The sequence below is a fragment of the Saccopteryx leptura genome, chromosome 10 (assembly GCF_036850995.1).
Source record: "Saccopteryx leptura isolate mSacLep1 chromosome 10, mSacLep1_pri_phased_curated, whole genome shotgun sequence".
Taxonomy (NCBI): Eukaryota; Metazoa; Chordata; class Mammalia; order Chiroptera; family Emballonuridae; genus Saccopteryx; species Saccopteryx leptura.
In genome coordinates, this window is record NC_089512.1 from 15,308,764 (window position 1) to 15,332,830 (window position 24,067).

General features: G+C 41.8%; 1 protein-coding gene across 4 annotated transcripts in view; it reads right to left on the minus strand.

Annotated features, from left to right (window-relative positions):
* GOLGA4 (golgin A4) overlaps positions 1 to 24,067 on the minus strand; it is a 95,221-nt gene that overhangs the window by 65,385 nt on the left and 5,769 nt on the right. For 3 of the 4 annotated variants that reach the window (XM_066350933.1, XM_066350931.1, XM_066350932.1), the window contains exons 2-5: positions 19,016 to 19,105; positions 11,914 to 12,012; positions 7,600 to 7,665; positions 2,781 to 3,095 (exon numbers count right to left, since the gene is read on the minus strand). In XM_066350933.1, coding sequence (XP_066207030.1) covers positions 2,781 to 3,095; positions 7,600 to 7,665; positions 11,914 to 12,012; positions 19,016 to 19,105 — 570 coding nt within the window. The remainder of the gene's footprint in view (positions 1 to 2,780; positions 3,096 to 7,599; positions 7,666 to 11,913; positions 12,013 to 19,015; positions 19,106 to 24,067) is intronic. The other variant, XM_066350934.1, reaches the window with a different exon arrangement.

Consider the following 24,067-nt stretch of genomic DNA (forward strand, 5'->3'; position numbering starts at 1 on the left):
TAAGGCGGCTTGCGGGGGCACCTGCTGGGGTCTGTCTCTGCCTCCCTGTCTCGTACCTCACACTTAATTAAAAGATAAAAGGAGAACTCAACTCTATAAAGACATGAAATCTCCTTTTGACTTCACTTTAGACATGTGCTTCTTTAAATTTCAGTACATATTTCATAGGTGGGAATTAGAACCAACTCGCCTAAGAGCAGAACACAGCTCAGACGTAGGTAGGTAGGTAGTCGCAGACCAGCAACACCATCACCTGGGAGCTTGCTAGAAATAAAAATTCTTGGGCCCCACCCCAAACTAACTGAATGAGGTTCGGGGGAGGAAAAGCAGGGAGACACAGAAAGCATCAACTGGGCCCTGGCTGGTTGGCTCAGTGGTAGAGCGTCGGCCTGGCGTGCGGAAGTCCCAGGTTCGATTCCTGGCCAGGGCACACAGGAGAAGCGCCCATCTGCCTCTCCACCCCTCCCCCTCTCCTTCCTCTCTGTCTCTCTCTTCCCCTCCCGCAGCCGAAGCTCCATTGGAGCAAAAGATGGCCTGGGTGCTGGGGATGGCTCCTTGGCCTCTGCCCCAGGCGCTAGAGCGGCTCTGGTCGCGACAGAGCGACGCCCCGGATGGGCAGAGCATCGCCCCCTGGTGGGCGTGCCAGGTGGATCCCAGTCGGGCGCATGCGGGAGTCAGTCTGACTGCCTCCCCGTTTCCAGCTTCAGAAAAATACAAAAAAAAAAAAAAAGGAAGCATCAACTCCCACATGTGTCTTGACGGGGTAATCCCAGGGTTTCAAACCGGTGACCTCAGCAATCTAGGTCGACACTTTATCCACTGCACCACCACAAGTCAGGCCAGAAATGTGTGTTTTAACAAACTCTCCAAGTGATTTTTGCTTGAGCATGGAATTGATCTCTAAAAGTCCCATCTGGTTATAGAATGTGACTCTGGCTATATAAAAATCTGACGAAAAGAACTCATAACCAACAGATGAAACTGGGAATTCAGGTCCTGAAGTATTTCACCACTTACCCTAAATAGGATATTTAAACATTCTAGCACAACCTGATGAAACTATGAATTAACAGACCTTTTAAAGCTATAAATTATATAGTATTACTCATCTGCAGGCTAAGCACATGGCTCCAATTAATTATTTAGACCTCACTTTAGAAGTGCTAGGGGTCCCTGGAGAGAGGCTGCAGCTTTGGGAGGGGCACACCCCTATTCTGAGCTTCCCGTTTTCCTCTGAGGGCTTCCCTGCACCCCTAAGTGCCTCCACTGATCCTGCAGTGAAGAAGCAATGAAAGGCGTGTCAGCAATCAAGATTAAGAATACAAAAACCCACAAGCTCTTGCCTAAGACGAGGACCTTCCCCTTCTTATTACCTTTGGACCAGACAGGCTAGGAAAGGTAAAGACCAAGTCTCGGGGCTCGCTTCCCTAACGAGCTGCAGAGCTCTCCCCGAGGTAGCTCGGAATAGCAGAAACACCCAGGAAGACACAGAATCAAATCAGGCGCTTCCCCCAGCTCCCCCTCACCCCCACCCGCTACGTATGTATCGAGTTCCCTATTCTCTACAATTAAGTCTCTGAGTGTCTAACCCCTCTTCTACAAAACAGCTAATTGATAGCTACTTCAGAGACCATGCAAAATCAAATGGCACATAAACATAAAATGCATAGTGTCTTACACACTTAAATGCTAATTAAACTGCTGTCCCAGTGTTAAACTTAAAAGCCATGAATAAGTTAGTGAAAATAACACAAATCTAAACAAACAAAAATTAAGACCATTATTAACTTTGATAGGGATAAAAATAAAGATAAAAAGGTTTTCAGAGGAAAAAGTGGCCTGACTCCACAAGCGCCTCAGAGACGCACAGCTTTAGTGCCTGTTTACTTCTCTGGGCTCCCGCAGGCCGATCCATTTGAGCCTAATAATTCCCTCCTAGTTTGTAAGTATTTTATAGTTTTAAAGAGATGCTTTATATATTTCATCTAGGTGGGTTTTTTGCTCTTTTTGGCTGCAGGGTAAAACTATCCATATTTCAGCCAAAATTGGAAATAGAATTTATGGTTAACTTTACATACTAAACTTCAACTTTATCATTCATTAATTAAAATGAACCACAATGCTGATTTATGAACTGTTAAGACAATGAAGCGTTAGGCATTGTAAAACCAACCGACCGAGCAAGCCATGGGCACCTTGCTCCAGAAAGGTTTCCTGAGAAGGACTGGTTCGGGTGCAGAGCCTGGGGCGGGCAGCGCACTGCCAGCCTGCGGGGCGGGCGCTGTGCTCCTGAGGGGCAGAAAGGACAGACGGAGCAGCCTCTTTCTCTCTTAGACCACAGAGTGTCTCCTCAAGGGGGTGAGAAGTTACAAGATTCATCCGAGGTCAAGTTTAAACGTAGGTACGGTGAGAGTGAACCCAAATCGTCAGAAAACCAGACTACTTCAACATTAGGGGGTCCGTAAGATCGGAGATGCGGTTGGCAGAAGGGGTCATGTTGGAGCCACAGCACTTAGAGCTATGACGAACGAGGGAGGGATGCGAGGAGGGAAGACAATGAACTCCACCCTGGTGTCCAGGCAGAAAGGCACACAACGTGAGGACCAGAAGGCTAAGAGGCTTGCCACAGGCCTTTACCACCGAGTCTTTAACTAGATATTGTCACTATTACCCACCATTAATAAGCAGCATATCAAGGAATTGACAGTCGGCCACACAGTAACATCAACTAGAGAACAAGCGGGGGAATTTTCCTTCGGGCAGAAAAGCCATGCTCCTACCTCAGAACACTTTCCTTTGTAGCCATTCAACCTGCGCTCCATTCTTCGCAACCACTGAATCAGCTGCTCTTTGCTGAGGCTGTCTAAACTCCCCAGCGAGTCTTCAGCCTCGCTCTCCATATCAGAGGGGGGGTCAAAGGTGGCAGCAGAAAAGTCCAGGTCAAGTCGATTCAGGGATTCTCTGGAAGACGTTCGTACCAAAGACTCTTTAGAAGAAGATCGGAATAGAGACTCCTTTATGGGACTTCGAAACAAAGACTCCATGGAAGGCACCCGGAGCTGGAGTTTCTGTGCAAAAGTCTGTGTGTCACCTGACTGTAACAAAATCCAACAGAACATGCGGATTAAAATACACAGTTAGACTCTATTATTCTCTATTCACCAATAATAATCTGTTAAAAGCTCGAACATAGTCAATAAATATTCATTCCTGACATTGAACATAATACATTGTTTTCTGAAAAATAAGACACCTGGTTATTTCTGAAAAAGTGCTGGACCCAGAATCAGAGGACTGACCCCAGGTCTGCCACCAAGCAGTAGAATGACCTTCACTAAGTCACTTCCTTTCAGTTTGCACATCTGTAAAAAAGAAGGCAGCCACACTCTCCCAGCTGACCTCACAGGTGCGCTGTGAGGGTCCATTCACTAAACTTTAAGATCCTCAGAGGCCGTCTCACCAGTATACACCCAGTGCCTAAAACGGGGGAATACACTGTGTGAAGCTGTGGCTGAAAGCAAGTGGACTTTATCCAGAGTCTTTATGGAAGTACCGACTCCTGATGGTTCTTATCAACAAAAGGGGGGAATGGGGGCAGGGGCGTGATAATGTATAGTGAGCCCGTTTTGTTCCTGAGAGAATGCCAGGCAGAACTCACTAGTGACAACCAATTCTGCTCTACTTACCATTCTGTCTACTGGGAATAGAAATCAGCATTAAAAAATCATGAAGGACAGGTGAAAAGTCTGAGCTAGAGTCCCTCTGCACAGATCAGTAAGTCTGATGTTAGAAACAGTGATAGCAAGAGCTATTCTCTTAATTAATTTAAATAACACATTAATTTGAATAAAAAACAATGAAAAGCAATATATTTAACAATTCAAAAAACTGTCCCAAGCTGCATTATTCTGTTCAGGTGACAGTAGTCGGTATTTTTAATTGCGTTTTCTTTTTTTTTTTTTTTCAATTTCAGTTGACATTCAATGTTATTTTATATTAGTTTCAGTCAATATTTAACAGTGTTTCCTAGAAACTCATTCTCATTAGTGCAGCAAGGTCACCGACAACATCTCAACAATGCCAAGAATGAAATGCCCAGGGGAAACTGAGGTCATGTGTATGCAAAGATTACAGGAAAACAAAAAGACTCTCTTTAGTATATAATTTGAAAATCAAACCATGAATTTTCTAGATTAATAATAGTATTCAAGCCCTGGCCGGATGGCTCAGCAGTAGAGCGTCGGCCCAGTGGGTTGATGTCCCGGGTTTGATTCCCGGCCAGGGCATACAGAAGTGCCCATCAGCTTCTCCACCCTTCCCCCTCTCCTTCCTCTCTCTGTCTCTCTCTTCCCCTCCCGCAGCCAAGGGTCCACTGGAGCAAATTTGGCCCGGGCACTGAAGATGGCTCCACGGCCTCTGCCTCAGGCACTAGAATGGCTCTGGCCGCAACGGAGCAACGTCCCAGATGGGCAGAGCATCGCCCCCTAGTGGCATGCCAGGTGGATCCCGGTCGAGCGCATACGGGAGTTTATCTCTCTGCCTCCCCGCTTCTCACTTCAGAAAAATACAAAAAATAAATAAATAATAGTATGCAGCAAGGCAGGAACACAAGGGAATAACTTGCTTCACTCCCTTCATAAGTAGAGAGATTTGTCTCAAGTTGCTTGTAACAATAAACACTAGAAACAACTACTGTTACTCACTAGAGGATACATTCTGTAAACTACAATATATGGAAGGAGGCTCAAGACATTCTATTAAACGGAAAAAATAGGTTACTGTGAATTCGTTTTGATTTAAAGTAATTACATATACTTTTAAATTTATAGGTGTGTATACACAAACACCCTTAGAACCAGGTCATGAAGTTAACAATGACTGGTTCTGAATGGTAAGATTTTAGGTGATTTTTATTTTTATATTTTCCTGGGTTTTTTTTCCCCATAATGTATAAGTTTTACCCTTAAGTGGGGGAGATGGAGATGGTCTTGAGGGAAACAAGGAACACTCATACTTAAAAACTGTAAGAACCACTTTAATAATGTTCCATTACCAGCTACCTCCGACCCAAGCAAAAAGTACTTTTTAGTTCATACAATCTTCTTATAAATTGCCCTAAGACAAATGGCAATTTGTACCATGGTTGGCTCAGTGGTAGAGCGTCAGCCTGGCGTGCAGGAGTCCCAGGTTCGATTCCCGGCCAGGGCACACAGGAGAAGTGTCCATCTGCTTCTCCACCCCTCCCCCTCTCCTTCCTCTCTGTCTCTCTCTTCCCCTCCTGCAGCCAAGGCTCCACTGGAGCAAAGTTGGCCCAGGTGCTGAGGATGGCTCTATGGCCTCTGCCTCAGGCGCTAGAATGGCTCTGGTTGCATCAGAGCAACGCCCCAGATGGGCAGAGCATCGCCTCCTGGTGGGCATGCCGGGTGGATCCCGGTCGGGCACATGCGGGAGTCTGTCTGACTGCCTCCCTGTTTCCGACTTCAGAAAAATACAAAAACAAAACAAAACAAATAAACAAACAAACAAACAAGTGGAGAAAGCTTGAGAAACACTAGAAATAGTTGTTATTTAAGGGTGAGTCTGGGCCCTGGCCAGCTTGCTCAGTGGACAGAGCATCAGCCTGGCTTATGGATGTCCTGGGTTCAATTCCTGGTCAGGGCACACAGAAAAAGTGACCATCTGCTTCTCCACCCCCCCCCCTCCTCCTTCTCTCCCTCTTCTCCTCCTGCAGCCAGTAGCTCCACTGGTCCCAGCGCTGGCCCCTGGCACTGAGGATAGCTCAGTTGGTTCAGCATCAGCCTCCGGCATTAAAAAATAATAGCTTGGTACTTGAGCATCAGCCCCAGAAGGGCTGCCAGGTAGATCCCGGTAGGGGCACTGGGGGAGTCTGTCTCACTGTCTCCTCTCCTCTCACTCAAAAAAAATAAAAGTTAACTGCATTTGACAGAAAATTTTCTGAAATACATACTTTTAAGCCTTCTTAAATAAGGACAATGAGTAATCCTTTATGATAATGTCCCTGCCATAATCACTATATTGTGTGCCACAACTATTGATATATACAAGATGTTCTGCCCAGTAATAAGGGGTCCCAGGCAGGTATGCCTATGAACTCCTGCACTTGCTTTCACCATCTCTTCCAGCTTGATGTCAAGTCCAGTTTCCTGATGCTGTCAAGTGGCCCCACCATAGTAAGCAACCCACCCCCTTTATGGACATACACGGTCCCTAACTTGCTAACAACCAACACCCAACCTGTCAGAAATCTGTTTAAAAGTAAACAGACTTAAGTGAAAGCATCTCCTTGTTATGAGAATTAAATGAGCTCATATATATACAGTGGTTAATAATTCCTGATATAGAGTAAATAGTAAATACTATCTTCTTATTTTTTTGGAAAATATTTTTGGAGTTTTTTTTTATAGAAAGTTCAAAGCCTTTAGTGAGCTTAATTCTTGAATATCACCCATGTTCACTATTTAATTAAAACTTAAGTCTCTCCCAAATTTGTTATAAAGCTGGCTATCATTCATTCTAGTTTTTATATTCACATGGAATAGTCTTTGTAGATTATTCCATGAGAAGGAAAAAAGCATTCTAAATAATATTCTTTAATAATATTCCCTAATGATCAGTGGATCTGTCCAGTATCACTCAGACTGGTGCCTCAGTATTTCACCCTTACCTCATGGCACTAATAGAAAATGATGTATTCGTAGAAGACTCGGGATTAACTGGGGATGCTGCTCAGGGGCAGAGTCACAGGCCCAGGGACCCAGACGATGGCCACAGCCTCGTCAGCCCCCCTGACAGGAACAAGGCTCTCAGCTCACAGGTAACCTTCCCATGGAGTTTAGAGAGCTGTAATTTATACATTTGCTAGACAATATTTTAGAATGTTTAGTCTACACAATATAGTTCATAAATCATTTAACTCATAAATTATATACATTCATGCTCCAGATTCACAGAATTAGAAATGTTATTTCCCTACATTAGAGGCTGCTGAGAACAGCCAGGTTACTGATAATAATCATCACTAAAGCCAAAGTAAACGAAGGTTCATTTCAGACACTGCTATCATTTATATTTTTAATGAACTTCTTTCTTTCTTTTTTGGAAGGAGTCAAAAGAATGCTACTGAGCCCCCATCTCCAAGTAATTTTTGAATAACAAAGATAACCTAAATCCTCTAGTAGAAAAATATTCTGTATTAACACATTTAAGAGCAAACCCTAAAAGAAATTCCATTTCCTTCATATTCCCCTTTCAAAGTATACAAATTAACATGCCTTTCAATATGACTTTCTCTATTTTTTTTACCACTATAAAGTCAAATACTTTTCAAAGGGTATTCTCTTTACCACCATTACTTCTTTAAGTGGGTAATAATAGACTCTTACACGACTATTGTTACACAAAAGCCACTTTCATTTCAAACTTTTTTCCAAGAAACCATCAACAAACCTGGATTTACCATACATATTGTATCAAATGTTTGAACATCACTGGTCCAATGTAAAGTCGAATGCTAGTAACACAGGTTGACCAACATTCTGAAATGACTTGCTATATTTTCAAATAAAATTAGTAACAGACCTGAGGAGTCACTGGTTCACTTCCATTAACACTGTCGGGAGATTTGGGGGCTTGGATTGATGCATTCTAAGAAAAAGAAAGAAACATCATAAAGGAAAAAGAACAAAAAACTAAAGTTTTAAAACCATTAAGAACAAAGGACAAGTACCAAGACCTATTAGACACATTTATCAAACAAAATTAGTAATTGTTCACTTATTAGAATGTTTTCATGCAAGGCAAAACTAGTATGGTAAGTATTTTAGAAATTTTATTTTGCTGTAATATATGTAATAAATAGCAAAGATTAGTATGTAGCAAAATTTATTTCAAGCTAATCACATATCTTTCCCATTATAATGTCCCCAGTTTTTCCCCCAGGACAAAAGTAACATAAGGGTTTCAATTAGCAAAACTCATTCAAATAGAAAACTATCCACAGAAAGAAGCAATATCAATAGTTCCCTACAATAAAAGAATATTCAAATTTAAGTTATTTGGGCTAAGCTCTGAAAAATATCTTGGTAACAAGAAGTAGAAATGCCTCGTTCATTTGAAGCCAACAGGAGAAATGACATTGTTATGACAACTTTGAGAAAAACTTAATCTTATTCCACATGTGAAAGTTTTTATTTTGTCCTGTTAGTATGACAAATGCTCTAAGAATCATGATAATGGATGAGATTCTGAGACTCAGAATTCTATATTGCCTCTCATAATACACTGTCTAACCGAAATTATAGCTTTAGAAGTAGCTCATGATAAATAACTTCCATATTTTAAACAAAAGCATTTGACCAAATACTAGCTACTATGTTTCAGTAACTTGGTATATAAATAGTACATTTCCCCTACAACTCCATAGCTAACCAAGAAAACGTCAAACATCTGACCTTACATATTCTAAATTATAAGTGGAGAATGCTGTTCAGCTTTGCAAAAGTGTTTTCAAATTCTTGAGCTCTCATTAGGTATTTGACACTAAGAAATTACTAAATTTTAGGTATGATAAATGTATTGTTATACACTATTAGTCTTTATCTTTTAGAAATATATACCAAAATATTTAGATGCAATAACATTTCTGAGATTTGCTTCCAATAATCCAATGGGGATAGTATGGGGGTAAGCTGCACATATGGGGAGGGTGGCAGGGGCATGGTTAGGAGAGAGGGGGAAGGGATCCTCAAAAAATAGCCATGACTTATGAATTGTTGACACTGGTAATGGATACTGGAGGAGGGGGGAGAATTCTTATATCTATTAATACTATTTCCACTTTTGCAATATATTTGACATTTTCCCTAATAGAAATTTAAATACCTTCTCCCTCTAACATGAAAAGAGTTATCAAATGTTACCAGTCCAGGCCCTGGCTGGTTTGCTCAGTGGTAGAGTGTTGGCCTGGCGTGCACAAGTCCCGGGTTCGATTCCCAGCCAGGGCACACAGGAGAAGCACCCATCTGCTTCTCCACCCCTCCCCCTCTCCTTCCTCTCTGTCTCTCTCTTCCCCTCCCGCAGCAAGGCTCCATTGGAGCAAAGATGGCCCGGGCGCTGGGGATGGCTCCTTGGCCTCTGCCCCAGGCGCTGGGGTGGCTCTGAGCACAACAGAGCAACGCCCCGGAGGGGCAGAGCATTGCCCCTGGTGGGCAGAGCGTCGCCCCCTGGTGGGCGTGCTGGGTGGATCCCGGTCGGGCGCATGCAGGAGTCTGTCTGACTGTCTCTCCCCGTTTCCAGCTTCAGAAAAATACAAAAAAAAAAAAATGTTACCAGTCCAAGGCATATTCTTAAAGTTACATAGGAGAGAAAGGCTAGGGGAACATAGGGACTAACTTTTATTATCCTGTTCTCTGCCGTTTCAAAGAATTAAAGTTATATACATTGCTTATATTTGTGTAATATCCTAAATAATGCTTTCTAGCCCTAAAAATATACTACATACTACAAAATAATAAGTTTAAAAAACATATTTTATAGGGGTCAACAAATCTCTCAGCCAGTCAGGATATTGAAAATTAATAGTTAAATTATATATATATAAAAAAAGGGGGGGCCCTGGCTATGTTGGTTCAGTGGATAAAGCATCGACCTGGCGTGCAGAAGTCCTGGGTTCAATCCCTGGTCAGGGCACACATGAGAAGTGACCGTCTCCCTTTCTCCCTTCTCTCTCTCTTCCTCTTTCGCAGCCAGTGGCTCGAGTGGTTCAAGCACATCAGCCCAGGGCGCTAAAGATGGTTCCATGGAGCCTTTGCCTCAGGTGCTAAAAATAGGTCAGTTGTGAGCATGGCCCCAGAAGGGCAGAGTATTGGCCCAGACAGGTTGCCCGGTGGATCCTGGTCAGGGCGCATGTGGGAGTCTATCTCCTCTCCTTTCACTTGGAAAAAGAAGATGAAGAAAAGAAAAAAATGAAAGAAAAAAAAAAAAAGCACACACAGGTTCTCTGCCAGGTTTGTTTTCATTTATGTTTTGCTCAATCTTTTAACAACTCTTTATTGAGAGCTAAGTACCAAGGATACAGCAATTTTTAGAGTTTACGTATCCTTACACTTACAAGGTAAAGAGGGACAAATATATGGTGGCAGGAAATGATTTCACTTGGCATGATGAGCACACACAAAAAATCTAAACCAAGGAAAAGTCAGTAGCTGGTGACCTTGTAATGTAATGATTTAGGCCCTTACCTAATTTTTATTCTTCTGGAGGTTATGCTGGGGTTTCCCTTTGTTACGTGGCAAAACATAAGTTTTTATCTGAACAAAACAATTTAAAATAATGTTTGAAAGACTTTTAGTCTTCTTAACTTACTTTTAAAGCCTCCATTTAAAAAATACTAGTGTTTATTTCTCACAAAAGGATAGGACTCAATACAAATTTTCTGAACTTACAGAAGTGGGCCAAAGATAAGCTCTCTTTACTTAAGTCTATTACTACTATATGAAGTGTAAAGCAGTATCATTTTATTTTTAAATAAGTTGGTAAGTTATCTTTAATTGGGACTCCTGTGCCTCTCTCAAATCAGTTTAGAAAATAGTGAGGCATTACTTATAGCAAGAACCACGGAGAGAACTCCTTCCCTGGGATCCCAGCTAAGGCATCACCAGAACTCTGAGCTGTTTTCTTTTCTAAAACCAAAGTTAGAATGTAGTTTAGGATTGCTTGTGGCTATATACAAACCAAGTCTTTAATGGCTGCGTGGATTAAGTACAGAAATGTTCTAATTTTATCATCAGCTACTTAATAAGTTAAACCAATTCTCCTTGTTTAAAAAAACCTCAATCCCAGTTCAATGTCCAATTTAACACTGACAGCTATTCTTACTGAGAAAATATCTCTAAATTTTAATTCACTAAATTAAGAAATGAGATACTTTAGAGGGAAAAGTCCACTTTCCCAAAGTGAAATTATATGCAAAATTCAAAACTGTATGAATTCAGTCAGTTGAAAATTAATGAGGCCCTGACCAGTTGGCTCAGTGGATAGAGCACTGGCCCAGCACATAGACATCCTGGGTTGAATCCCCGCTCAGGGCACACATGAGAAGCCACCATCTGCTTCTCTTCCCCTCCCTCTCTCCCTTCTCTTTCTCTTCTCTTGCAGCCAGTGGCTCAACTGGTTCGAGCGTCAGCCCTGGGCACTGAGGATAGCTTGTCTGGTCTTAGCATTGGCCTCAGGCACTGAGGATAGCTCGGATGACTCGAGCATTGGCCCCAGATGGGGTTGCTGGGTAGATCTTAGGCGGGGCGCATGTGGGACTCTGTCTCTCTATCTCCCCCTCCTCTCACTTAAAAAAGAGAGAAAGAGAGAGAGAGAGAAAGAGAAAGAAAGAAAACTAATGAGATAATTATTTCCTTTCATATATTTAATACACAGAAAACTGGTATTCTCCCAAAATAAGATGTAATTATCTGTTACAGTAAAATCAACCTAACTTTTCAATGTTTTTATGGATTTATATAAAATGCATTTTTTCCTAAAAATGTAAGTCACATCAAAATATTTTTGGCCTCCTACCATACATATCTAACAATGCTTACCTTTTTTAATAAATGAGTCAACACTGACTGAAATTTAAAGAGTTTAGATTTAGTGAAGGTAATCTTCACTATATTAATCAAAACAGTGTTATTTTGTTGCTGTTAAAAAGCTACCAGAAAACACACCAGCCATAAGAATTCAGCAATTAACTCTCTGATTTTTTAGAGCAGGGTTAGCAACAGGGCACTGAAGATGCTTCGAGAGATGGTAAGTGACAAGCAACATGAGATTTGCTTCTAGAATTACGGAATGACTTTGCTTCCCCACACAGGGAATGCAGAAAGCGGTGGAAGGACTCACCACACTGTCAGTCTGTGTTTTAGGCTCTTTTGAGGAGTCCAAAGCAAAGATAGTATACTCAGAGAGAAAAGCAGGCTCGGCTATCATCCCGGCTAGTAGCTGTCTCATTCAGCGTAATAAGCAGGTGTATAAAAATAAAACAAATGATGAAAAACAAATCATAAGGTCATGTTGCAGAGTGTTCTCACCACACAGCATGCACAACACGGTAAGGGCCTTGCACCACCACCACCACCGCCGCTGCCACCATCACTCCACCTCCAAAACACGTAATAAGTTGCTGGGAAAGGTCAGCAATGGAGATAAATTGAACTGTTTAGGATCTCAAAGCCCAACTTTAAACAACTTGCTTATTGCTATATAAATAATATATGCAACAGGTACCACAGCACAAAGCGTGTCTGCCAGTTTGGAGTAAGAGTCTATACCAGCCTGACCTGTGGTGGCACAGTGGATAGGTGTCGAGCTGGAATGCTAAGGTCGCTGGCTCGAAGCCCCGGGCTTGCTCCGTCAGGCACAGGTGAGAAGCAACTATGGGTTGATGCTCCCCGCTCTTCCCCTCCACCCACCCCCACCTTTCTCCCACTCACTCTCTCTTCTCTCTAAAATCAATAAATAAAATCTTTAAAAATTAAATAAAATGAAATAAAATAAAGAATCTATACCATAGGAACAATACATGGTAAAGAACACAAAGCTGCAGCATAATATAAATATGGAGTTATTCACTTTTATACATTCAAACAGATAGCATGGAAACTTATGGGAGTATAAAACCCATAAAACTTTAAATAATCATTTATTTGTACTTATATAAAAAAGTAACTTTCTCAAATATGTACAGAAGAAACTTTTGAAATTGAAATTTATAAGTTTTAAGGATATTCTGTAGTTCTTTGGATTCTTTTCTGTGCTTCAGTTTTCTTTCAGAAACTGTATACTACACACCAAAATACTAATAATCATAAATAAGACATGTACAAGATTATAATTAAAATAAACTTCTTGATGGTGGAAGTTACACAAATATACACGTGATAAAACGACATGGAAATACACACAAACATGAGTACATATAAAACAGGTGAAATCTGAGTAAGTTCTGAGGATGTCACACAATTGACCAATGTCCATTTCCTTGTTTTCATAGTTAGTGTACCATCGCTTTCCACTATGGTAAAAAGGTGTCATCTTTGGGAGAAACTTGGTAAAGGGGATACCGGGCCTACCTAAAATAATTTTTATAACCTGGGAATCTATGATTATTTCAAAATACTTTAAAAAACAAATCTTTTGAAATATTGAGCAGCTAATGTATATTATTATGTATTTTATGTGATATATATTGCAATGAAGAACTTATATCAGAAAATAAATATCTGCAGAAGCTTAAGAACCTACACTTTTCATCTCAGTACTTTGGAGTGAAGGACACTAACTAGGGCCCTCACTGCCTCTGCATCTGGTGGACACCATCGAATAGACAGGGCAAACATTTTTAAGTCCTTTTTTATGTTACCTGGTACTCTTTGGGTTGGACTCAAGACTGACTTTCTACTAACTACGAAAATTTAGTATTAGTCCTAAAATATACTATATGTCTGTTTGGCTCTAGGGAATCATCCAACCCAAGTTTCTACTCTTGCTGAAAATCTACTCTTCTGGGAACTCAGGTCAAGCTTCGAATGAATATTATTTTAAATTAAAGGCTGTAGAAATTCAGTTTTCTTCGGCTTTCAAAGCTAATTTTTTAAATGAAGTCACTCTTGCCCACACAAGAAAATAAGTTAAAACTGCCCATTTAAGAGCATATTTGACTGGAACACTGAGGTCACCAGTCTGAAACCCTGAGCTTGACCAGTCAAGGCACATATGGGAGTTGATGCTTACTGTTCCTCCCCCCTTCTCTCTGTCTCTCTCTCTCTTTCTCTCTCTCCTCTCCAAAATGAAGTGTTAAAAAACAACAACAACAAAACACATTAACAGTACAGAAAAAACATGTTGACCAAACATTTCATAAAAAGGAGATGACAAACAATTTATACTCTGGCCGCATAGAAAAGCAAAGTACAGCATATCAAAATTAGTTTCTGGCTCTGGCCAGTTGGCTCAGCAGTACGGCATAGGCCTGGGGCACGGATATCCCAGATTCGATTCCTCATCAGAGCACGCAGGAGAAGTGACCATCTGCTTCTCCACCCCTCCCCCTCTGCTTTCTCTCTCTCTTTTTCTCTCTCTCTTCCCCTCCCACAGACATGGCCTGATTGTTTGGAGCAGTTGGCCTCAGGCACTGAGGATGACTCCCTGGAGCCTCTGGTACTAAAAATAGATCAGTTGCTGAACAACATCCCTAGATGTGCAGAGCATCAACTAAGTAGGGGGCATACAGGGTGGATACCAGTGAGAGCGCATTCAGGAGCCTGTCTTTGTCTCCCCTCCTCTCACTTAAAAAAAAATTAGTTTCCACTAAAAGCTACTGCAAAGCCCAAGGAGCTTTTCTCTCCACTTGTCCTTGTCACTTGCTTCTTACCTCTGTGAAAGTCTCACCAGCATCAATTCTCAAATATTTTCAATAAAATTCAATCTCAACTCAATCTTCCTTATTGTTCAAATTCTAATCCAAATCATCTGTGTAGTTCCTACCTAAAAACCCCTATCAGCCTGACCAGGCGGTGGCACAGTGGACAGAGCATTGAACTCGGATGCCGAGGACCCCGAGGTCGCCAGCTTGAACGTGGGCTCATCTGGTTTGAGCAAAAGCTCACCAGCTTGGACCCAAGGTCACTGGCTCAAGCAAGGGGTTACTCAGTCTGCTACAGCCCCACGGTCAAGGCACATATGAGAAAGCCATCAACGAACAACTACGGTGTCGCAACGAAAAACTGATGACTGATGCTTCTCATCTCTCTCCGTTCCTATCTGTCTGTCCCTATCTATCCCTCTCTCTGACTTTCTCTTTGTCTCTATAAAAAACAAACAAAAAAAAAAAACAACTATCAGATGTGTGTTGAAAACTTTCACTCTATCTTCCATGTCTCTCACTCTTGGAAAAAAATATTTTTTTTTCTTAATTTCTTTCTCTCTGTGTTTTGAGTGGGATTACTAACTATTCTTTCTGAATTCCATAATTTTCTCTTGAAGTGGGACCAGTCTGAGTTTTGTTTTGATTTATATTTTTATATACTTTTTCTTTCATTTGTAGCATTTCTATATATTTGGTTCTTTTTCATACCTATCTAGTCTAGTTTTGTTTTGGCCTGTTTTTTCCCCACTATTTTCTGTTCTTCTTAAGAAAATTATTACTTCTTGCCTGACCAGGCGGTGGCGCAGTGGATAGAGCGTCGGACTGGGATGTGGAAGGACCCAGGTTCGAGACCCTGAGGTCGCCGGCTTGAGCACAGGTTCATCTGGTTTGAGCAAAAAGCTCACCAGCTTGGACCCAAGGTCGCTGGCTCGAGCAAGGGGTTACTCAGTCTGCTGAAGGCCCACGGTCAAGGCACATGTGAGAAAGCAATCAATGAACAACTAAGGTGTCGCAACGAAAAAAACTGATGATTGATGCTTCTCATCTCTCCTCGTTCTATCTGTCTATCCCTCTCTCTGACTCTCTCTCTCTGTCCCTGTTTAAAAAAAAAAAAAAAAAAGAAAATTATTACTTCATTTATCTTACTAAAATTACTTGTTTGAAAGTCTTTTCCAAATTGCTCTATTATTTTAATTCCACATAGTGTAAACTTGTACCCCAATTCCTGTTTGATTTTGTGTTTGTCTGATAGCTTGTTTTAAGTGAGGGGAGGAGAGAGTTGAGACAAACTCCCGCATGGGCCCTAACCGGGACCCACCTGGCAACCCCCATCGAAACAGCTGAGCTATTTTTAATGTTTGAGGGTGAAGTTCAGACCAATCGAGCTATCCTTAGCGCCCGGGGCTGACACTCAAACCAATCAAGCCACTGGCGAGAGGGGAAAAGCCAGAGAAGGGGGAGAAGGAGGGGAAGAGAAGCAGATGGTCACTTCTCTTTGTGTGCCCTGACCGGGAATTGAACCCAGGACATCCCACATGCTGGGCTAACGCTCTATCCACTGAGCCAGCCAGCTAATTTCTGTTTCTATTAGCTGCCTTCTTAGCATTTGTTTTAGAATTTTCATTTACATGCTTGTTTTGAGAAGGTATAATCTTTCTCCTTCCTTCTATGTTCCTTCTTCCTTATCCAATCTGACTCCCCGGGCCCCAGTTTGGGTTTCCTGACCCATAGCAATACCCAGGTTATCACAGGCTCAATCACTTAGGCAAGGTGAGGTTTGGCTCCATTCTGACCCTGAGGCCTCCCTAGGGACAGAGCTTCTTATAACGGGCCACAGGGAGTTCTAGTCAGCAGTTAGCAAAGGATTTCTTATAACGGGCCACGGAGAGTTCTAGTGAGCAGTTGGCAAAGGGTTTTTCCAACCTCCCTTCACCAGTGCTGGGAGCCCCACTGGAGCTCTTAGCTGTAGCCCTAAATCTAACTCTGGCAGCAGAGAACCCTCCCATCTTTCTTAACCAAAGTTCAAAGAGGAAATGAAGCCCTAAAGTTCAAAGGCATCCTGCTAGCATCCACTGTAGGCACTGAATTCATGTGTCTCCTATGAATTAAAGTATCTCCTAGTAGGGAAGAGACCCTAAAAAAATTTAGTATCAAAACATACTCTTTTGATTTAATTAAACTCATTCCATTCATTTTGCAACAATGTATACTACCTTAAGTACTTGTGAAGTACTTGCCTTAATATACTCTGCAGAAGATACAAGAATAAAATTGTCTGCAGCAGTAGCAGGTAAGGAAATACGCAGTACAGAAAATGGTAAACATTTTTAATCAAATTCAAGACCACAACCTAAGGCCTTATTTTGTCTATGTGGATATTTATACTATCATATATATATAGCATCCTTAAACAAACAAGCAAAAAAGGACCAAATGTCTTTCACAAGCCCTAAACACCATGAAAAGACCAAGGGTATATAAAGGTGGGGAAAAAATGTCTATCAAGCCAGAAAACCAGGAAAGTTGTAATACATACTCAAGGAATTTTTGTGAAGTCCCAGAGCACCTGAGACTTGAAATAAGTCATCAAAGATCAATTTGCCACACCATTTCTGAGAATGCCCAGCACACTCAACAAAAAAATAGAAACAAAAGTTGGTGCCTCAAAATGATCAACAAATCTTTAGCTGACTAACAGAGAAAAAATATTAAAAGGGAGAAGACTCATATTACTCACATCAGGAACAAAAAAAGGGGAAATTACTACCACATTCACAGAATTAAAAAGGATTATAAGGCAATACTATGAACGACTGTTTGACAACTAACTAGGTAACCTGAATGACACACACACGTTCCCAGAAAGACACAAATTACCAAAACCGACTTGGGAAAAAATAGAAAATCTCAACAGAGCTATAAAAAGTAAAGATACTGAATTAGAATCAGAACACCTACCACAGCCTGACCAGGCGGTGGTACAGTGGATAGAGCATTGGGCTGGGATGCGGAGGACCCAGGTTTGAGACCCCAAGGTTGCCAGCTTGAGTGCAGGCTCATCTGGTTTGAGTAAAGCTCACCAGCTTGGACCCAAGGTTGCTGGCTCGAGCAAGGGGACACCCGGTCTGCTGAAGGCCCACGGTCAAGGCACATATGAGAAAGCAATCAATGAACAACTAAGGTGTCACAACGAAAAACTGATGATTGATGCTTCTCATATCTCTCCATTCCTGTCTGTCTGTCCCTATCTATCCCTCTCTCTGACTCTCTCTCTGTCTCTGTAAGAAAACAAAAAACAAGACAAAACAAAACAAAAAACACCTATCGCACAGAAAAGCCCAGGCTCAGATGGCTTCATTGTAAATTATACCAAGCATTTCAAGAATTAATACTCATCTTTACAAAGTCTTCCCAAAAAATATGAGGGAACAATTTCCAACTCATTTATGAGGCCAATATTTTCCTGATACAAAAACCAGACACTACAGAAAAAGAGAGAGAGAACTGCAGACCAATATCTCTTCTGAATACAGACACAAACATACTTTTAAAAAAAAGAAAAACTAGCAAATCAAATCCAGTAATATAAGATTATACCTCATGAACAAGCAGGATGTACCCAGGAATGGCTGAAGTAAAAAGACTAACAAGGATGTGGGGCAATGGCAACTCTGATAAACTAGTGAGAAGGCAACGTTTTACAACTTTTCTGAACAACAATGGTCATTATCTTCTAACGTGTCAAAATGCTGAATGCGCTCTGACTCAGTCATTCTACTCTTAAGTACAGAGCAAAAGAAATGCAGGTACTCGTGTGCCAAAAGAAATGTACAATACTGCTACAGCAGCACAATGCATACAGCCAAAGACTGGAGACAACGCAAATGTTTAACTGTAATGTTTACAATAGAAAGTATACTTAAGTGGTACTATATATAGAAGGAAAGAAACAAATAACAGAAAGTCGGGATGATGGTAACCTTTTGGGAGGACGGGGAGGCAGCGCTCAGCTGCTGACACTGTTCCTTTTCTAGACCTGGATGGGGTTACATGGGGATTTACTTCCCAATAACACACTGATTTGTGCATTTCTATTTTACCTTCTTTTCTATTATCTATGTCAAAGTTCACGGAAAGATAAAAAAGTTGAAAAGAAATCTAATCTGAGCTATGGTCTCAGCTGCAAGTCATGAGGAATCAGTACAGTTACATTAGTTTCCAATTACTAGCTTGGAACTATAGGACTTCTCCCCAAGTAATACGACTGAAGAAACTGAACAACTTGTTACCAAATTATTCTGAAAACATTAAATATTAAATACAGAGTACACTATTCTCTCAAATTAAGGTTCTCAAAGAAAATGCTTTACAAAAACATAACTACTATTTGCAAAAAATAAAAAAATTATGTTACTAATAAAAATAATAACTAAGAATTAAATAATTTTAAAAAGCATTTTTAAGATTTAAATAGCTGACCTGTCAAAATAACATTCCATTGTTATCAACAGTAGCATTACATTATCGATTAATAAGCTTCTTGGGAGAGGGCTAGTGAAGAGGAAATTCTAGACTTACCTCTCTATTGGGTGTACCTTCCTCAAGCTGCTCTGTAAATGAAGACGTCCTGCTCCTGGTTCCTGTTGGCGTTGAAGAATTGGAGGAAGCCTAGATTTAAAAATTATTGCACAAATTAGAAAGACTAAATTGACTAGTGCACTATGTGCTGGGTAGTCATTCTCTTGATTCATGACCAAAGAACCCAGCAAAAGAAAAAAGAGCAAATATATGAAAAACAGAGAAAGATAACTAAAACATAATCGAGTTAGGACACCCAGGCTACCTACTGGGTCCTTGACCTGAATCTGCTACAAACTAGAACTAAAAACTTAGCTAAACTAAGTTTTTGAGGGCTGTGTGCACTCATTCATATTGTGACGGTAAAATAAGACAATAGTACTAGGACCCTGGTTGGTAAACTACAGCTCGCAAGCCACATGCAGCTCTTTGGCCCCTTGACTGTGGCTCTTCCACAAAATACCACGTGCAGGCGCTACCTCGATAAGGAATGTACCTACCTATATAGTTTAAGTTTAAAAAATTTAGCTCTCAAAAGAAATTTCAATTGTTGTACTGTTGATATTTGGCTCAGTTGACTAATGAGTTTGCCCAACCACTGGGCTAGGGGAAACTAAAACCAGCTGAGCGGTATATAAACACTCTTTGTATTAATTTTGCAACTTTCCTATAAATCAAAATTGTTCCAACGTAAGAAGTTCATTTAAAAAAAATAATATTAAGGTTGTCAAGTCAACCTTATTATTTTTAAATTTTATTTATTAATTTTACAGAAAGAGGAGAAAGGGGTAAGGGGAGCAAGAAGTATCAACTCATAGTTGCTTCACTTTAGTTGTTCATTCATTGCTTGCCGTATGTGCCTTGACTCGGCAAGCCTAGCGTTTCAAACCGGCGACCTCAGCATTTCCAGGTCGATGCTTTACCCACTGCGCCACCACGGGCCAGGCAGGTTGTCAACTCCATCTTTCAAGTGTCTTCCAGCTCTAATACTCAATACTATCAAGTGCACAGGTAAGCATCCCTCTGCTAAAGGGCCTTATTGTGAGCCTACCTTACACACCACAGCTAGATACTGAGAAGCCAGTCCATATGGTTCTATAAAGGAGAGACAGCCTGACTCCTAAAATCCTCAAGATAAAGGGCCCAAAATTTAAACTAGGAGTCTGAGGCCTAATTAAGGTGAGCTATAAATAGTCCAAAATGTATAGAGCCAAAACTTCAGGATCTTTCCCTGAAATTAATGCAAAGTCAGTGAATGTAAACTGTAATTGAAAAATAAATTTTTAAAAATCCAATCAATGGGCCCTGGCCGGTTGGCTCAGTGGTAGAGCGTCAGCCTGGCGTGCAGAAGTCCTGGGTTTGATTCCCGGCCAGGACACACAGGAGAAGCGCCCATCTGCTTCTCCACCCCTCCCCCTCTCCTTCCTCTCTGTCTCTCTCTTCCTCTCCCGCAGCCGAGGCTCCATTGGAGCAAAGATGGCCCGGGCGCTGGGGATGGCTCCTTGGCCTCTGCCCCAGGCACTAGAGTGGCTCTGGTCGCAACAGAGCGACGCCCCAGAGGGGCAGAGCATCGGCCCCTGGTGGGCAGAGTGTCGCCCCCAGGTGGGCGTGCCTGGTGGATCCCGGTCGGGCACATGTGGGAGTCTGTCTGACTGTCTCTCCCCGTTTCCAGCTTCAGAAAAATACAAAAAAATACAAAAAAAAAAAAAAAACAATAAATGGTGCTGGGACAAATGGCCATCCATATGACGGAACAGACACCACTCAGACCCTCACTTCGTACTTCAGCTATATTAAAGATTTACACAATCTTTAAAAATTAAAATATAAAAGAAAATATGAGAGATTATTTTTATGTCAAAAACAGAAATCAAAAGGAACAATTTTATTGGGAAGAAGGGGAAAACATCAAGAAAATATAGCAGCCTGACCAGGCAGTGGCGCAGTGGATAGAGCGTCGGACTGGGATGTGGAGGACCCAGGTTCGAGACCCTGAGGTCGCCATCTTGAGCGCGGGCTCATCTGGTTTGAGCAAGGCTCACCAGCTTGAGCCCGAGGTCACTGGCTCGATCAAGGGGTCACTCAGTCCGCTCTAGCACCCCGGTCAAGGCACATATGAGAAAGCAATCAATGAACAACTAAGGAACCACAACGAAGAATTGATGTTTCTCATCTCTCTCCATTCCTGTCTGTCTGTCCCTATCTGTCCCTCTCTCTGACTCTCTCTGTCTCTGCCACAAAACCAGATAATAAAAAGAAAATATGGCAAAAATTTAATATCCTTTTTTTCTAAACAGCTCTTACAAGTCCATAAGTTGGAACTAAGAAAACTTACTGACCCAGTCTTCTTTGCACCTAGGGCCGCTGACCTGGGCTCCATCAATGAACACACCCACATGAGACTCTGAGTCATAAGTGAGTGATGTGAGGAAATAAACACGCAGAATTCAAGTCCATCAGCTGACAAGCGTGGAGATAGCCTCATGCAGGCACGGCCCAGTGCCCGCGCAGTGAGGCCCGACGCTGCGCCCAGCTGACCCGGCAGCAGCACTCCTCCCAGTGCAGTCCTCCCAGTATGACTGGCCGTAGCAGTCAGCCCAGACTCGCAGGCTGTCCTGGAAATTCCGGAAGTTACAAACCATTCTTTTTTCTTTCTTTCTTTTAATATTTTATTCATTCATTTTGGAGAGAAGAGAGAGAAAGAAAAGGGGGAGGAGCAGGAAGCATGAACTTCCATATGTGCCTTGACCTGGCAAGCCCAGGGTTTCAAACTGGTGACCTCAGCGTTCCATGTCTATGCTTTATCCACTGCGCCACCACCGGTCAGGCCCAACTATTCTTTAATAAGTTCTTTTTCTGCTTAACTAGCTAGACTGAGTTCTGTTGCTTAAAACTAAGTATTCCAACACACACATAACTTCTAAAAGATGAACCAGAAAGTCAATAGGTAATAGAATTAGCTATATGCAGAAGTTACCCTCAGGAATAAGATATCTTTTCCCAGGATTAAAACAGAAACAGTAAGGTCTTAAAATTTGAAACAAGAAAACAATTGAATGTGAAGTAAAGCTAAAGCCGTATCAATGTCTTAAATATCTAGAAAATGTATGACTAGATGTCAATATTGTGCTTAGAAAATGGGGGCGGAAAGCAGTCACTGGACTGTGTTTATACAGGACTGAGACTAAACCACTCATGTTCAGAGCACTTCAGAAATAGTTTTCACTGGTTGAGAGAAATTCAATAAGCCCCTCCCACACCTAGAGCCATGGACTTCCACCCAGGCCAGCTTCAAAGGCTGTAGACACTTCAAGCCCTGGCCTGGTCCGATAGCTCAGCTGGTTAGAGCGTCATCCCAAAGCAAAGGCTGTAGACACTTCAAGCCCTGGCCTGGTCCGATAGCTCAGCTGGTTAGAGCGTCATCCCAAAGCAAAGGTTGTAGACACTTCAAAGGCTACTGCTGTGAGAGGGAGGAGCTCCACGCCTATCTACTTTTAAAGTTAAATGTAATACCTCCTTTAATAAAAGGGCCACTGAGCAGGGCAAAAAGATAGGAAAGTAATTAGAAAAGTACTACTAGGCTACAATAGCCCTTAACCAAACCTCTCTGCTGTGATTCCATCGTCACCAAGTAATCTTTGGGTTAAGAATTCAGCTTTCTGCTCTCCAATTGCCCAGAAAGGGCTACTCTAGAGTGACCTTCCAGTCACTTGAAAAGTATACCCTCACTGTGAATTTTTTAAAAGGTCACTGTGTCTTTTTACCTTGGCCTCCCAGTTTTGGATAAATGGCAAAATCAAATGTTGGGGTTTATAAATTTGAAGACTAGGTTCTAAAACACATTGTCCTCAGAAAGGTAGTACTACCTGGCAAGGTTTGGCCTGATAACTCGTAAGTTTTCCTCTGGAGTTGCAAGAGTACAGATCAAGGGATGGGACTACCAAGCATAAAACATGCATAAAAGCCTGAACACCGGTGGTGCAGTGGACAGAGCATCGACCTGGGACGCTGAGGACCCAGGTTCAAAACCCCGAGGTTGCCAGCTTGAATGCGGGCTCATCTGGCTTGAGTGCAGGCTCACCAGCTTGAGTACAGGGTTGTCAGCTTGAGCATGAAATCATAGACACGATCCCATGGTCACTGGCTTGAGCCCAAGGATGCTGGCTTGAGCAAGGGGTCATCGGATTGGCTGGAGCCCCCTGGTCAAGGCACGTATGAGAAGCAATCAATGAACAACTAAGGTTATACAACTACAGGTGATGCTTCTCATCTCTCGCCCTTCCTGTCCGTCTGTCCGTGTGTCTCTTGCACTAAAAAAAGAAAAAGCATAAAAAACTAACTGTACTTGAGCATATAGCCCAAAATCCTGGATCTTTAATAGGCTATCCTCACTTCAAAGTATAAAAGGATTGAGAATCCTTCAAAATAAACTTGGTCTAATTAATTCTCATAGCCAGGAGAATTCTGAGACAGATTTCTAAGCTATTTGTCAAGAAACCTGATGGTTGTATCATAGTTCACAATTAATATTTTTATTGCCAACTGACTGATGATTATTATCATGAGACCAAAAGCCTCAATTTCAGTATAAGAAAAATCATTTAGTCACGGCAGTATACAGAGTTCTAAGATGACCCCAAGTGACCCTTGCCTTGTGAATCTAATACCACTCCCTGACCTTACATAGAAATAGGGACTTTGCAGGTATATTTAAGGCATAACCAGTTGACTATGAATTAATCAAAAGGAGATCAGGCTGGATGGGTCAAACCTGATCACACAACCCTTCAAATATGAGTGCAGAGGCTGAGGCAGAAAGCAGAGACGCATTCCGCCGCCTGAGGAAAGCCAAGTGCCAACGGGCCAGGCACTTCGGGCAGCTCTTAGGAGCCGAAAGTGGATCCTTTCAACAACCAGCAAGAAATAAGGACCTCAGTCCTAGAACCACGAAGGACTAAATTCTACCACAACCATGTGAGCGTGGAAGCGAACCCTAACCTCCAGATGAGAACAGTCTGGATGACACCTTGATCTTAGCCTTCTGAGATCCTG